Source organism: Pleuronectes platessa, chromosome 4 (assembly GCF_947347685.1).
Source record: "Pleuronectes platessa chromosome 4, fPlePla1.1, whole genome shotgun sequence".
Classification (NCBI taxonomy): Eukaryota; Metazoa; Chordata; class Actinopteri; order Pleuronectiformes; family Pleuronectidae; genus Pleuronectes; species Pleuronectes platessa.
Window position 1 is genome coordinate 14171971 of NC_070629.1, and position 18002 is coordinate 14189972.

An 18002-nucleotide genomic window follows, 5' to 3' on the forward strand; every position below is an offset into this window, starting at 1 on the left:
GCTCCCAGGCTGTGAACTACTGATTTAATTATATTTGATTGGCGGATCATGACCCAACTGGTCTTTCTACAGGTCTTGTATGTACTTGTCAGGTTTTTATTTCTCTCGTGTTAAGCGGGGGGAGAGTCGCACTAGGTGCAGCCATCGTGTGCAGCCTGTTCTCACACATGCACTGTGTGTAAAAGTGATTACAGCTTGTACACGTTATCTCATCTGTAGTTTGTGCCTGGCATGCTCATGTGCCAGTAATTAAAAGTGTTTCTGTAACCACCAAATAAACTATGAATTAACCAATTTGGAAATTACTAAATTAATGTTATATGTTGTTTTCTTCCTCTACTCTACTTAGAATGTTCATAACACAACCTCACTTTACATTTATAAATCAATAGATAGTGACCGGCTTTTTTTTGTCTACTCTTTCTTCTTTCTTGTCATTTTCATGAATCCCTGACATAGCGTGTTGCGACTTTAGTTTATTTGTCTGACTATTTTTACATATTGATGTTCTGCCTTTTGAGTATTGTTCATCTGCACTGACACATGTCTCACATTAATCCACAAATCTGTGAGGAGCTTCTCTAGTCATTCTGGTTTTAGAGCTGCCACATCTGTTTCAGACTTCGGGGCATGTTGTTTCAATTGGCAGGTTACTTGGGGCTGCACATGGTGTCATGGATTCTGAAAGAAATGCTGCATCTGAATTTGACTCATTGACATGATATTGGCCCGTCAGTGAACACTAAGTGTCTATTAAGAAATAATTATTTTTAGTCATTTATTTTAAAAGTTACTTTTGATCACTTATCCCGAATGATGATTTTTCAGTTTGAAAGTATGCAAAATATCGACATTTCATGTATTTTTGATTTAGCAAATAAGTGTGAAGGGAACAAGATTACATGCTACAAACTGCAGGAGCCAGGAGACAACTAGTGAGATTAGATAAATTCTGCAAACAAGCACAGTCTACGTGTACAACTAAAGGTAATTTGCACCGAAATATATTGTTTACATATAGTATGTAACATAGCAACAAAGGCTACACTGATGAAAAATGACTATGCATACTTTGAGCCTTTAAAACCGGGGCCTCTGTGTGTGGTGATAGAATGAACTAATTTCCTAAGTAGATACTGGAGAAATGTACTGAATGAGTTTTTCTTTAATAACATTAAGAAATCTGTTTGAAAACCACGCTTTGCAAACAGTGATGTGCATCATAAGGCAATGGCAATTAGCATGTTTGCTCTCAATGCTTCGTCTCTACATCTTTCAGGGCTTCTTCCTGTGTTTTGTGCTTAGCCGATGTGAAGGATGTTTTGTGCAATCTCCTTATTCCCTTCAGGCTTTCAGGCTTTCCCAAAAGATGGAATTGTTCACATCGTCCCTATCATTTGATGTGAGAAAGAAGGAGATGTGTTCCTCCATCTGCTTATAAAAAGCCTCATCTTTCAGAAATGCTGCGTCAAAACACCAACCCCTTTGTCCTCTGTTATCTAAATCAGCAAGTTGAAAAGTCCAGTGAGATTGGACTATGATCTGAAACCAGGATAGGATGATACGTTTACTGATGAGTTTAGAATCAAGACAGACATTAGTGTAACTTTTGTACTAGGGAAACAATAAAAACAACTTATAGTCTCCAAACATTCACATATTACAGTTTAAAATACAGTTGAGAGTCAGTGTCAAGAAGATTTCCATGTCTCCAGCAATTAAATCCTTTTTATACGATCTAAATTTGGAATTGAAATTCCAAGTTAATGATCACCAGAGTTACCGGGGTAGAATTAGATAACAGCCACTGGGATCACTAAAGTTGTGCTCTGGATAAATGGGATTTTTAAGCTCTAGCTACAAAATTAACTTGATAAGCTCTGCACAGCCATTACACAAACTGACTGACCATCGTGCTGTGTCTCTTGCAGCAAAATAATGTCAGGCTGTAATGACAAAAAAAGTGTAAGGACTTTTGACCCTTTTCATGGGATTACCTAGACCAGGTACCTTGAACAAAACATCCTTAATGTAACATTAAGTGAGTTGTTTCTGGCCTTGACTTGCCTTAGACATGGCTTTTTTTCTTTGGGCTTTTAGCAAACAAAACTATATTGACCTTTATTTGTCCCATCAACAAACTACATACCTAGAAGAGCGCTGTACCTGGGCTAACAGTTCCTTTAGATTGCTAAGCTAGCTTCAATTTGATCTGCTGCCAACAACTGTTGGTTAACCACATTTGTTTTTTGACATCTTCTGGTGTTTCCGTGATCAGTTTGGCTTTTCATCATTGTCTTGCATCTATCTCGATGAGTGGAATGAACAACAAGAATGGTAGCTGAAAGGAAATATCTTAAAGTCAGATTGAAGCCACATGGGACACAGCTAAATTGGCCGTGCCTTTGTAGCCATGCTCCCTGGTTTAAACCAGCACCTGTCCCTTTTCCCTATCCACTGCATTTCTGCATCCAAGTGTGCATAAGCCCCGACATTCGACTTGAAAGTGGGTCATTTACACCAGGTACACCGCACACACCGTATCACCACTTCCGCTAGCCTCATTACTTTTGGTAGCAGACTTTTAGGCTTAAAACATGGTGTAAATGACGCCGTTTTAAATTTGGAATCCCAGGACTTACGGATGCTTGGATGACACAACAGAATATTATGGAGGCATTTTGTGTTGCTTTCAATCCCCATTAACTTCAGTCGTGTTGGATTTGGCTGCAACACTGTTTATCCCTGAAACTCCATAAGGGTTTTGTGGACTCAAACACTTCACCCACCCCTCCATTGGCATAGTGGTGAGTAGTTTAGAGTGAATTTAAATTTTTGAAAACATCCTAAAGAATTGCAGGAAGTGCATTTGCAAAAGGATAATAAATGAGAAAACTTAAAAATTTAAGTTCTCCATCTTTCTACTCTGTCCAATATTTTAGATCAATGATGCATACCTTTTGTAACATGCATTTTTTTTCTGTCTAAAACAAGATCTTACGCTGTATGATGTTAAAAGATAAATAAATTACAACATCACTTTATTACTAAGGTCGCTTGACTCGAAGCACAACGCATCAAATTGATCTATGTCATTCTCATGGTTTTTAAATGTTATGTGTCCACAGGGACAGTGGCAAAGACAATGCAGCACATATGCTTGCAAATGGAAAATGAAAGCCTGTCCCCTGAAAATGCTGCCAAACATGTAAGGGAGCTAGCCATTGCCTGAGCCAATCAATTAATGATATTTTTCACTCTGTAAACCCAGTTTTTTGGAGAATATGAACAAGTTAATTTGTGGGTTATGGTGACCCAGGGCTAGGTAACTAACAAAAACATTATTTTCCTCTCCTTATTTAGTTTTGTACCATGGCTTTATGATCAAGGAGATGGAAGCAGAGGGTGTCATAACCCAAAAGCAAAAAGTGGGAAAATATAGAGGAAAAGAAATATAAGATGAATTATTTTCTTTCCGGCTAAAGGTTAGTGTTATTGTCTCTGAGAGCTAACGTACCGTACATCATAATCCACAGGACCTGAGAAGCCAGTAACTCTGTAACAGGCCAGGGAGAAGTGACCCCAAGACACTTTGCCGCACTACACAGACATGCATGAGGTGCTGGGGTCATGGCCAGCAACTTGCCCCCCTTGTTCTATTTGCTTCTCTCTTTCCGGACCTTTCTCCCGCCTCCACTGCAGATAGCAACAGCCCTGCATCCTCATGCTTCATGTAATTCCCCCTCATCCTTTGGACCATCCACAACTTAGCCCCTCACCTGATATGCACCTAACATTAGTCGGAAAAAGAGGACAAGCACCATATAATTTAGTTGTTTTGAAAGAACGGTTGATAAAACATGATTTGGATGAAATGTTATGAATTATCTCTCGTTCTTCAGTCTGAAATCACGCTGGCCTGAGAAATATGTGTGTCTTGTTTATTTTTGGGTCCAATATGTTGATAGCGAGAAATGTATTATCTAGTGATGTGCTGAAAAGAAGATACCAAACATTGGCAAGGTTAAGTTAAGATATTTTGTATAAAGGCCAAATTCAAAGCCCAGAACTCTTCAGGGTTGGAAGATTTGGAGGATTATGCTCGCACAATTTTTCTTTCGGTGAATATTTGCTTCAGATGTGTTATATTTTTGTGACTGTGCAGCGAACAAAAAGTTGTTAACAATAGAAAATACTCTTTATGTGCTGTGATCTTAATTCATAGATTCATCAACTTTAGCAGCTTGGATAAGATCAATTTGACCATGGATCAGTAAACATCAGTGTTGATAATGGGACACATTATTTGAAGAAATGGGTATGATGATTGTTCTCTCCTCCCTTTATTTACATATCAGCAACGTGACACAGTAGAGTTCAGATGAAAGAAAAAGCGGTCCGTTTGTTATTAGTTCAAAAGCCTTAATTTTCTCTAAATGTCAACAATGTCAAAAAGAAAAAGTAATACAAATATGACTAGATAGACAAAAGAGATCGAAGACACAGGTAGCCATGCTCCTGAAGGAAGAACAGAGGAAACACGTGTACAAAGGAAAGCAGCCATCCAGTCTGTGATGTGATCCCCAATTGTTTCTTGTCCGCCGATGCGTCGTGACAAGGAACCTGTAGATCTCTATCTTCTAGATCCAAGGTATTATCAGTCTTGCTGCACAAAACGTGTAAGATAGCCCAACAAGCAATGATATTATGGGCAAAGGTTGGACTGACCTCCAGTGCCTTGAAGAGTTTAATGCCCGTTGGTGGTGCAGTCGTTGGGCATTGTATGGGATTGAGTCATAGTCAACAAGGCACCATCGTGTTTAGTGTGTGACGTAACTTCCTCAACCTGGCGAGGGTCCAAAGGTTCAAAGTTTTCCTTCGGGGCTTGTATAAATCCTCAGCTTTTGTCTGATCGAATCTGCAGAACGACAAACCATGTCCAACACCACAGAGCCCCAGACACACAGCAGTGAGTACACACCACTTTCAGATTTTTTTGTTTGAAATTATTATAGATTTTTGGAAAAGGGCATGATTGTTTGAATCAACATTTCAATTTGTATCCCCTTTTGGAAACGGGACTATTCATTAGCATCCAGTTGTTCCACACAGAAAGGTGTGCAGACAGACGCGTGTTTCGATTAGTGTGGTCTCTTCAGCTTTTTCTTTCAGTCACAATAGTGTTTGTTGCATTACACAATCTGAGCTGCACTTACAATACGACATGTTGGCATTTTCTATTGTTCCTGCTTCAAGGTCTCTTGTTGAACCTGAGCTGTTGTAAGAATACACACAATGTCTCATTAGCAGCTTTTAGTCAATCTCCGCTGTTAACGCAAAGAAGTGGCTGTCACGTCCCTGCACAGGAAAAATTAAAAGAACATGCATTAGAAAATGTGCAGGAATATACCAGCTAATTCTATCGAGATCATTTTCATGCACAGTGACATGCTGTTGGTGACACAAACAAAACGAGTTGATAAAGCTATAACAGCTAAAAATACATTTCTGGTGCAATCGTTTTTCAAAAGGAAAAAGACAAAAAGCAATACCTGAAGCTATTATCCACAGCAGTTTGGGGCTCATCAGTGTCTCTGTTTGGTTTTCACGAGACTCAATTTTGTCAAGATAACTACATGAACCCCCCACCCCAGCAAAAATAATTGACAGCCTACATTCAGGCTTCATTTGTAATGCTGCAGTAATCGGAATCAAAACTCACAAAGTCAACATTGTAAGAGATTGTTAAAGCCGGTTGCGGTTATCTCTCAATTGCACGTTCTGGTTTTTATTGTCTGTTGTACTCGAGTCGTGGGAATGAACAAAATTCTGTCTCCGCTGATTGGTTGTAATAACAGTTTACGCAGTCAGAAAAACTCTAATGTAGTAGCTTGAGCTTAGCATGGGGCTCTGTGCTGATTTGCTTCTGCTAATCACGTAGAGCTCATATATATTTTACAGTCTCCATTATGTGTGACATATGAGGTAATGAAAGAGAGCTTGTTATTGGATAACAGATAAGACAGAAGGTGGTGCAGGTGTCATTCATAGTGCATGACCCCCGAGAGCCATAACTTCACATTACAACAGGGGGCATGCTGTTTATCACTTGTGAAGTTTGATTGTGTCAGCGTTAATGGCTGACAACACAAAGACGGAGGTGTGACGGGCCATAGCAGAAGGTGTGGAATTATGATTCACAATTTGTCTAACGCACTATAATTTTGCATTTAGAAGATTTAGATAAAAGGAAATCACATCCTTGCTCACACTCATTCAAAGTTAAAGAGGTCTAAATGGTTTACACACACAAACACACACACACACACACCCATAGATACACATAACGAAGGGAGATCCAGAGAAATGGTGGGAAAGTATAGGGAAGGTGTGGAGTTGTAGGGCCAAAGCTCAGCTGATGATTCACTTGTTTTCACTATTTTCTCTCCTCAGTATCCATAAGGCAGCGATGCCCGCAGGCCAAGGGGCTGGAGAGCGTGGCTCCTCTCGTGCGTTCCGTGGAAGAAACGCCCGATCCCATCCCCACCACCATCAAGGGCACTATTCCAACGTGGATCAACGGGAGCTTCTTGAGAAATGGTCCTGGGAAGTTTGAATTTGGGAAAGACAGGTATTTGAGGAACACCATTAAAAGTTAAACAAAGTTGAATAAAGGTTAAAGGTAGATAGGGTCACTGAGGTTTACTGGCAGGATAGTTTACAGAAAGGTAAAACCTGATCTGTTAATAGAGGAAGTACAACCCAGAAGAACAGGGCTGAAACTTGCCGTTGACCTAAACACAAATATTTTTCAAACAATACAAATATACAAACCGGAAACAAGACAATAAGAATACAAATTATTAGAAAAAAAACTAACCTTGAATAACCCTTGAACTAACCCTTCAATTAATTATTCTCTGAGAAAGTGAAAATAATCCTGATGTGTAAACAAACCTGACCTACTTGGTGGACGTGACAATAACAGTCAGCAGAGTAAATGCCACCACTATGACCTGTGATCTCAATCTGTATCTTTAAACGGACATTAACAAAAGTATCAAGATTTCACAGTTAGGAGAATGTGAATTATCTGCAGAGGCAGCATTCATATTTAAGTGGTTTAAGCTGTCAGTGATTGAGCCACGCAAGCTTTTTATCCATCAATCATGACAAATTATTTTTCTCAAAATTATAATAAAATTTTTTCCCTCACTGTGTTTTAACAAAGAATTGATTCCCTCATAACTAGTATTTCTGTGTCTCACGCTGCTCCCATCGTTCTCTCAATTTTGTCTTACACGAATACCTCGTTGGGAATTTCAGTTATTTTTGTTTTTCCTCTTAGATACACCCACTGGTTTGACGGCATGGCCATGATGCACCGATTCCACATCAGCGAGGGCAGTGTCACATACAGCAGCCGCTTCCTGCAAAGTGACTCATATGTCAAAAACTCAGAGAAGAACCGCATTGTGGTTTCAGAGTTCGGCACTATGGCGATGCCTGATCCCTGCAAGAACATCTTCGCTCGCTTCTTTTCACGCTTTCAGATTCCCAGTATGTCTGTCCTCTTTACCTTTTGCATATTGCGTTTTGTTTTAGTACTGTCCTTGACTAGCTGCATTGCGTATCGCTGCTGTAGCCTAATGAAAGCTGATGTTTCATTATAATGTGTTTCCTTCCAAGGTAAAAGGAACAATATATTTGTGTGTGTGTGTTTGTGTGTGTGAGATCAAGTTGTTGTGGGGACTTGTCTTCCTTATGGGGACAAAAAGCAACTACCCATTACATCAAATCATTACATTTTATGGTAAAGACGTGTTTCTAAGTTAAGCTATGTTAAGGTTAGGTACAGGTTAAGATAGGATTTGATTAGGATAATGTTAAGTTTAGGTTAGGAAAAGTTTGGGTTGATCTTAACATAGGTTTAGGATAAGCTTACATTTGGTTTAGGATAAGGATATGTTTGATTTAGGAAAAAAATCCTAGAGATATTTTCACAAGTGTGTTTCATGTCATCTAAATTTTACACATGTTTGTTTTCTTTACCCTAGAATTCCTCCTTTATATTTACATACTTTATATTTACATCAGGAGTGGGTCCTCTCTATGTAGGCCACCATGTTTATTTTAACAGTAGCCCAGACTGAACAAACTAATCACCCTTTGTGTTTTTATGACAACTGAAGGATACCAAGGTTCTCCTTCATATTTCGAAACGGGAGGGTGAGGTGAGAGATATTCAGCTGCAACATGCAACTTCCCCACTAGATGTCACTAAATTCTACACACTGAACCTTTAAGTCGGGATACGTTTAGTTAAGGTAAAGGGTTAGGGGTAGGCAAGTACTAACTAAGATTAGGGGTTAGAGTAAGTCAAGAAAAACAATGATAGTCAATGTAATGTCCTATGAAGTCAATCTGTGTGTGTATGCCTGCGAGACGAAGTGCAATCTGAAAAAAATTGAGTAAGACATTGATTTAAAAAGTATAATTAACCGATGAGTGCTGTGCGAACTATGAATTTTGCTAAAGTGCCCTATTTCATATCTTCCTGAATGTCTGCATGTGTGAACAGAAGCCACAGATAACGCCAGTGTGAACTTTGTCAAGTACAAGGGAGACTATTATGTCAGCACAGAAACCAACTACATGCGGCGAGTAGATCCACAGAGTCTGGAGACAAAGGAGAAGGTCAGTCCGTGCATCAAGTACAAAAGTCTCTTTTGAATGCTCATGCTGACGAAGAGCCAGTGGGTAAAGACGAGGAAGATGACTGACTGTTAGGACGACAAAGCTGATGATGCTGTGCATTTAAGGTGGACTGGACTCAATACATTGCCGTCAACTCAGCTACAGCTCATCCACACTATGACCAAGATGGCTCCACGTACAACATGGGCAACTCCTACGGCAAAAGCGGTAACCCTCTCACTCCGTAATCACTCGCTACTAACCACAGAGCTAAATGTCTTTCATATTTATGTCCACATCATTATGTTATCCACCCTCACACGTACTGTACGATATTTACTGTCCAGGTTTCTTCTACAACATCATCCGTGTGCCTCCTCCTGACAACAAGGTAGCATCGGAGGACTCTGCCGACCTGAGCGGAGCCAAAGTGATCTGCTCCATCCGAGCCTCTGAACCCAGGAAACCTTCCTATTATCATAGCTTTGGTGAGATACACTCTCCAGCATAACAAACAGGCCACACCTTATTTAAGTAGTCTGTATGCTGGATGTATACTAAAGTGGAATTAATGAAATCCGAGAATTTTTATGGTCTGCACTGGCAGGATGAGTCTACTTCACTGAAAGAGAGCGTCACAGTGCTTCTTCTTTTTCTTTTTTTCCCATGCTCTTATTAATTACTCATTTGAATTCTAGTCTTGTCCTGCTTCTCTTTGTCAATCACAGTTCCTTTGTCTTTCAGTTCAGCTCTCACTATCTCTCTCTGCCGCTGACTCACACACACTTACTCACACTCACACTGTTACCGACATACACATTAATTGTGCAATTGGATTTTAATGATCATGAACATTTTATTTCTATAAGCTATGTAAGTGTTATAAATCATATGTCTAATATTCAGTCAGCGACACTTAAAGCAAATGTAGCAGGTAATAAAGATTGATTTGGCCCAAAAAGCTCTGCTCTGGGTCTCAGCAGGTTACATCAAGTCAATTTTTGGACTTTTCAAGAGCATAATGACTGAAATGTAGGACCTATGTCAAGTACAATAGACATGAAGGAATAATTCCTCATTTTAATTAACGTTCTCATAATTGAAGCTAAGTTGAAGTAGCCAAGTAGAGAATAACCCCTCGAAACACAACGTTATCTCTAAAACTACAGGCACACACTGGTCTGTATCCATCGTCTTTCTCAAAGCCTAGCTGAGTGCTCCAAGATGAATTCTGCCCGGGGTGTTTTTCAGCAGTTATCAGTTCCACATTGGTCCTGTTTGTAATGTTATAACGACAGGTTAAAGTCAGTATTGCCGTGAAAGACCTACGACACACGGAGACATCCCAAAGTATGATGTTTCTCCTAAAAATATCCTGAATCATAAGCGCAACAGAGGTAGCATTATATTAACTTTCATAAAAATCCTCCCTAGATGTGAATTGTTGACTTTTTTAAGACCCAGCGGAAACCCTTTGTGAAGGAGCTCTCAGAACAGACTTCTGCTGGGAGAACAAATAATCCTCATAAACTAATGCATAATTATACGATCATAATACAGTCAACAATAACAAAATCGAATCACCTAATGTGGAGGTTGAGCTGCAGAGTAAGAATGTGGATTAGTCAGGTTATGATGTTCACAACTGTACAAATACGACCGGATTTTAACAATCAGCTGAAGGACAAGCAGGGTGTTGCACAATGAGACATTAAAGCGATGCAGCTAATGGGAGCACGACTTCATCGCTCTGCCTGATCCAATGAAAACGTTGCTCCATTTTGTTTTTTTTCCACTGCACCAGTGCCCTGATTACATCTTGGTCTACATTTCCTGCAGACCACCCTCGCACTGCCAGACTGTCGGGCACCAAGAAATCTCACAACTGATGCAACATTGTAGAGTTGTACAGGGCACCACAGACTCAGCGCTGCACAAACGACTTACACACTCATCAGATCTAAATGTTGTATCCCACCATGACGCAGGAGATATAAGGAGTTCGAGAGTGATGGATGACGTATGATGAAATGTGATGACAACATGCTGAGTAAGGGTTGTCAGTCGAGTGTAATTTTTAATGCTGGCTTCTTCTCTTTCATTTTTTTCCTTCTCCAGTCATGTCGGAGAACTACATCGTGTTCATCGAGCAGCCGCTCAAGTTAGACCTGATGAAGTTCATGCTGTACAGAATCCAGGGGAAGAGCTTTCATAAAGTCATGACCTGGGAGCCTCAGTGTAACACCGTCTTCCACCTGGTCGACAGACACACTGGCGAGGTGGGTTAAAACTGCTTGACTGCACAGTCATGCACATTTAGGAAATGCACACATCCAGCAAGTTGTGAGCTAATCTGCTCATGCATGGTAAAGTTTTTTCCATTATTTGTTTTGATAAACTCTGATGCCGTACATTCTTTTCTCAGTTTTCTCATAACACTGAATGCCCATTAAGCATCAAATCACTTCCTTTCAATACGTGAAGGTACAGCAGCTGTGTCATGATCCTCAAATGTTACCTACAACCACAGCAGTTCCTCGTTGTGTTTCCAAAAGCATCTGTATCCCTTCTTATTATTTTGTTAATATGTTGTGATTCTGTGTCCTGACTATTCCAACAGGAGAGTGAAGTGAGGTACTTTGCAGCCCCCATGTTCACACTGCATCAGATCAATGCTTATGAGGAGAACGGCTTCTTGGTTATGGACATGTGTTGTGGGGACGATGGTGAGGTCATTGGAGACTTCACACTGGAGAACCTCCGCAACAAATCAGGAGAGGAGATGGACAAGGTAAACGCAGTGTGACCGAGAATTATGTGTCAATTACGGTGGCCCTGAGAACTCACGTGCAAATGGAGAAAACATCTTCATCAATCTGACATCACAACAGAACCTTATAATCATAACACAACCAAATACCCCTAACACAACCATATACTTATAACACAGCCAAATATTCACCACAAGAACAAATACTCACAACACACCTAAATACTCACAGTACAACTAAATACTTATAACACAACACAAACAGATACTCACAACACAAACAAATACCCAAAACATAACAATGCAAATACCCACAACACAAACAAATACTTACGAAAAATACAACTAAATACTCATGCAACATTACAACCAAATACTCATAACACAACCAAACACTAACAAAACAATACAACTTAACACTCACAACACAACCAAATATTCATGAAACAATACAACCAAATACTCAGAACACAACCTAATACTCACACATAACTAAATACTCACAAAACAAGACATCGAAATACACAACACAAATACTCACGACACAACAAAATACTCACACAAATTAATGACCACCTCTATTTGCAGGTGTTTTCTTAATTTGTAGTGAGTTGTGCTCTCAGGGCCACAATGGTCAACACACACACACACACATTTCTCCCACAGGTCATCTCCCTCTCACTGTCGTCATTTATATATTTTTATTCAATTCTGTCTCTTACGCAGAGATAAACCAATTGTCATAAACCATTATACTGGTAAGTTTGTGATGCAACAAGCTTTTGAAGTCTCTGTGATTTCCAACATGTTGCAGTGCATTACTTCAATCAAAGCACAGATATCCCCAAATAACACAAAAAAGCCTCCAAACAATATTACCGCCGTGTTAAAACATGATTTTGTCTCAGTATTTTATATCCTGAGGTTCAGCAAGGGAGCCACGCTCGCAAATTTTTCATGGCTCTCTGATTTCTTTTGGCAGTTTTACAACTCGCTGTGCAGAAACCTTCCGAGGAGATACATCCTGCCGCTGAACGTGGAGGAAAAAACTCCTCTGGACCAAAACCTTGTCACTCTGCATAACTATAAGGCCACAGCGAAGAAGACGAAACCAGGAGAGGTGGGATTTAACATGTACATACAGTAGATATGATGAATCATGTTTAACTGTGCATTACTTGATCTGGTGTTCCTGGAATCATGGAATGAATGAGGCCTGTAATCATTATGAATGAAGTTTTACTCCGCACACTGCAATTATCCAGCATGATGAGACACTGAAGGTACTTCCTGCCAGATAGTAATTTCATGACTTGGCCAAGATGTCTCACACAAGCCGATGGAAACACGACTTGAAAAGGCAAAATGATGACATGACTACAGCCTAGCACAGCTACTAAAGCCACTAAAAGGAATAAAAAAATGGAAGTGAGTGACAATGGAGTTTGGTAATGAGATGAGTAGAGTTACTTAGGTGTCACGTTGAGATGTCACGGTACAGGTGCGTTGCTTCTCTTCCGGCGCTCCAAGCACATGTATCGAAAAACACCTTAAATACACAAGCTTCAAATTTGAAGTGGCAGATTGCTTGTCCAGGTTTTTACAAATATCGGCTCACCTGGCCGCTGTAGTTTCATTGTTATTGACCGCTCAATTCCATTGTGGCTGGCTTCTGTTGTGTGACTTTTGCAGTTGTGTTGTGGCTCCTGTAGTCATGTCTTGGGCAACATGGATACAAATGTCACAGTGACAGTCCACCATGTGGCTGAACAACTGCCATCCAACAGCTTATGAGGCTAAAATATATAAGTTGAATGGAAAAGTAAAATCCAGATTTTCCACGTGACCCTCCAGGTCTTCATGACCCACGAAGAGCTTTACGATGACCAGCTGCTGAAGTACGGTGGCCTCGAGTTCCCTCAGATCAACTACGACCGCTGCAACGGCCGACCCTACCGCTACTTCTACTCCTGCGGCTTCGGGCACGTCTTCAGCGACTCCCTGCTCAAGATGGATGTCCACACCAAGGAGCTTAAGGTTCGCTATCGCCCAAAGACTTCTTATTGTTATCTGAGTAGAGTATTATCACATCAAAGTTATTTCTACCGCTGTTTTCTCTATCACTGAGTGGGGGCAATAGGTTGGGAGTCGCTTTCCTAACATGAAACAGTTCAAAGTAAAAACGGAGATGTCTATGTAATCTTTCCTGTCTAGGTGTGGCGTCATCCCGGCTTGTTCCCGTCTGAGCCTGTCTTTGTGGCTTCGCCCAACGCAACTGAGGAAGATGATGGAGTGGTTATGTCAGTCATCATCACACCCAGAGAAGTAAGTTAACAATAACAACAACAACAACAACAAAAACCTAGAAGAGAAGCAGAATACGTTATTAACTCCAGCGGTGACATCATTACTCTAATACTGACATTATATCGTATCTGACACGGAGACAAATGGTTCAGTACTTTCACCATTATTATTGTGAGGAAGGTGGTCCGTGACCTTTTTTCTTGACATAACATTTTTTAATCTTCTCTGTTTCCAGGAGAAAAGCAGTTTCCTCCTCGTCCTTGATGCCAAGACTTTCACCGAGCTGGGCAGAGCCGAGGTCCCCGTCAATATCCCATACGGGACCCATGGCGTGTTTAACGAGTTGGGCTAGAGAAGATACTGTTTGCAACTCTGGGGCAAATTGCTGAAACTGAGGCAGTGACCGACCACTTTATCCACAGAATAGAAAATATCTCTGTTGAAGCCACTGCCTGTAAAAAACCCCTGAACTGTAAAAAGCAGAAAAGAGCTGGGAAGGAAAAAAACTGCAGATTCATGCTACTTGTTTGTGCCTCCCTGATAGGACGAGCTGCATGATCCTCACTGTGCTGCCATTACAGTTGGCAATCTTCTGGAGACTAACAAGCCAGAAAGTCCAGCATGGCATCTACAGTCATCTTACGTGTACGATTTTGGAACAGCCTTTAGACGATGGCCAGAGACCCAAATGGTGCTTCAAAGGACCAGTGCTTAATGTGGAAAACATTTAGAGAAACATGAAAAATCAATACACACATTAAAATAAAACCCATTTCTCTCTTTCTTTCCTCTTTAAACCCAAAGTGTTTTTGCATCATCACGCCGCTGGAAACGCTATACTCCCAGCGAGGACAGAGCAGCACTTAGGATACATAAAAATGCATCAGAGGAAATTCAATTTCTGTCAAAGTAATGTGATAGAAATGGGCAACGTCTGTAATGCCTGGAAAACAAATGGATCTGCTGGTCGATAGCCACCAGCAAGTCTGGCAGAGGTCACATCAGAAATGTGGTGTTGTGTTTTTTTTTTGTGTGAATCCGCTCAAAACAACCCAAAACAAAGTGGACACACACACATAAGTAATGACACATCGGAGCTGGTCTGTGAAGGGGAACAACTTGTTTCTTTGTGTTTAAAGTGTGAGCTAAAACAGAGCAGTGCTGAATATGACACACAGGCCTCACCCAGAATGCGGAGTGGCCTCCAGCTGCACTTGTCACCCCATCGCCTCCACAATTGACTTCATCGATGCTTTTCTAATCGGCTGATTTCCTTCTCACATTGGATTTTTACTGATTCTGAGCCCTGCCCCTGATACACACACTAAAGCTCTGAGGTTTCCAATATATTATGATCCATATACTTCCTTGCCCCTCTTCAATGATTAAAATTTGACTTTTAAACAAGAGTTACAGTGAGGGAAAGTTTTGCAGATGTTTCGCAGACTCCCAGCCTTAAATAATTTATGAGACACAGGCCGGGGTTTTATCATTAGCTCCTCTTATTAGGCTGAACTGAATTAACAAGGAGGTAATGGAGCTCTCCTAGTGTACAGTTTACATTAATCTTATACCGGGAATTAGCAACACTTGTGTTTTTGTCATGTTCTCTGCTCATCTGAGGCTGTGTGTCTTATTAAGCATGCTGCACAGGTCTCCCAAGATACACATTAATTAGCCCATAATTCCTAATCTAATCATTCACGCTTAACCTCTCTGTGAGTGTGTGTGGTTTTATGTCTCTGCATGCAAATATTGTATGTGCAAGTTCATTAGCACATTCTCGAACGGGCATGACCAGCAGAGAAAGATCCAGCGACCTTTGCCCTCAAGAAAATCTCGTGATAAATTGTATGTTTGCAGAGCAGAGGCTTATCAGTGTTGGCCTGCTCCCTTTTAAATCCAAAGTGCTCCTGGAAGCATTAGGATCAAGGTGCTTCCTCAGATAGTTCCCACTCTGGTGACTCGTATTCCTGCATTCACCTGAGACGAGTTTGACTGATGGCCAAACCCAGTAGCTGCAGGAATCTATCTGTACACACTGTAACACAAATAAACTTGAGTGCGTCACAGCATTTGTATGCGGGTTTGTCTGCCCTGCTTTCAAGGTGACAGTTTCAGACAGTCTCCGCTCTTATTCGACACCTGAGAGTAAGCATGAGCTCACTTTCCAACCCCCCCGCTGGCTTAATAAGAACAAGTTATTGTGCCGAGCCTTAACTCTGACTGTTGTATCATTATTTCATATCCCATGAATTCATAATGATATCATCTATATTCACCATATTAGACACACTTCTAAGAGGCAAGCGCTGATTTCCCTCAATAGTGGGAACAATGTCTCTCATACCCAGATTTGTCACTCCCTATCTTCACGGTCTTGAGCCATCTTGTGGGAGCACAGTTATCTGACATACAGATTATGTGCATCTGCATGAGCGTGTCCGCGAGCGCTTCCCCCTCCCCTGTGCACATAAGTATATGTTGATTTATGTGAGCAGTGTGTGAGTGGGGAGCCGTGCCCGTGCGTTCAGCTCTCTGTGGGCCTCTCTCTTAATTGTACATGCAAAACACTGCAAATGCTTCATGAAGTCAGAATGGAGCAATTAAAAGACCCTTGGAGGGGGTGAATCGTGCAATGTCAACAAGAATAAACTCCCACCGTGGACCACACAGCCGGGCTCAAGCTAAACTAATGCCAAGAGAGGATTTACCCACAATGCGCTATTAGAGCTAGAAAAAAAAATCACAATGCAAATTTAGCTGCTTTATTATCCGAATTTGAAGCTTCTGTTTCTGTCTTGATTTAATTCCTTCTGGTGTTATTACAAATTCCTTCCTCCTGAGCCTGCTGCTCAGGTGGTTGTAAAACACATAAAGTTTATGCAACAGCTCTTCAGTGAATGATTACTTTGAATCCCTTAACGCCTTCATTGTTACGTCCTAAAATAAAAGAAGAAAATTAGTCTGGTATTGAAAATGATTGCTTGAAAAGGCAAAAGGATGTAATTCTGCGTCGGAATACGCACTTGTGTTTAAAGACTGGGATGTATCTGCCACTGCCGCATTAATGCTGGACAAATACATTCGCGGTGGATGATGCATTTCCGTGTCCTTATAATGACAGAGGCTTCAAACTCTGGGGGGAGACGAGAATAAGCCCGGGCCAATATAGGCAGAATGAGGCTGATTTTTGCCATTATAAGAGCGAGCGCTTCTCCCTCTTGGATGGAAGCCTGGGCTGACAGTCAAACATCATTATGAGCCAGTGGACTCGCAGTTTGTCACTGTCACAGCCTCTAAATAGAGACTTTGTTTTCAAGATTTGTGAAGATTTATGACATTCCGGGCCCTTTTTAAGCAGCGATGCACAACAAAGTCATTTTGTTTAATGTGAAGCCACTTTGAAAAATGGCAGATTCTGTGGGTTGTGGGCCGATTTCCTGCAAACGCAAATATAATGTGAGACATTGTGTCCATTTCTTTTTCTTTTTTTTTAATCTTTCTTTCAATCAGAGGAAACAGATGTGGTGTGAGGCGGCTGGGATATCGCTGAAATGAACGATGACATTTTCCTCATCATTGTTGAGGCCACCTTTGAACCCTGCCCCTTTAAAAAACACATTTCTATGGGTTGTTGGAATGAAGTCAGCCAAAAATGAATTGGTCCAGGGGCCTTTCAAAAATACTTGATGAGAGGATCCATTATTTGCTGGATGACTGGATATTCATGCGACGAGTGCAAGTAGCCAACACACTTATTATTTCTTCTCGTGCCGTGTTGAGTTTGTGGCATGCTCGTTCCTACACGTGCATTCTGAGGCAGACCACCTTATGAAAGAAGGAGTGATGATGTGTGGAGGATATATTCAACATGAAGCACAGAAATTGTTTAGGCTTTCACGCGAAGGCCTACTTAGCAATGGAAGGAGGAAATAAAGGTCACCACAATTTCATTCCTCAGCACCACAGGTTCCCTCCCTGTCCCCCAACAGGGAAATGACATGTCTATGGAGGTAATCTCTATACAGCAGCATTTATCATAGAGCCATGGCTCTCCAATGAGAAGCCCCCACCTGCAGCAGCGCCCTCTGCTGGCTCCCACAAACTCCTCTTTATAAAGTGCTGCGATGCCTCGACACGCTTGCAGTCAGTGCGTAAGAAGCGTTCACTCCCTCCAGAAAGGAGCGCACCGCACAGCTTCTTCTTTCTCCGTCTTTGAGGGAGC

The 18002-nt window shown here is 41.1% G+C and overlaps 1 protein-coding gene across 1 annotated transcript; it reads left to right on the forward strand.

Moving 5' to 3' along the window:
• The first annotated feature begins 4838 nt into the window (after nt 1-4838).
• Nucleotides 4839-14571, forward strand: bco2l (beta-carotene 15, 15-dioxygenase 2, like). Its single transcript, XM_053421499.1, has 12 exons — nt 4839-4969; nt 6454-6631; nt 7349-7560; nt 8582-8697; nt 8823-8925; nt 9045-9185; nt 10816-10976; nt 11318-11488; nt 12450-12587; nt 13322-13504; nt 13682-13792; nt 14010-14571. The coding sequence occupies exons 1-12, from the start codon at nt 4936-4938 to the stop codon at nt 14124-14126; spliced, it is 1665 nt and encodes a 554-aa protein (XP_053277474.1). The 5' UTR covers nt 4839-4935; the 3' UTR covers nt 14127-14571.
• Nucleotides 14572-18002: the final 3431 nt, after the last annotated feature.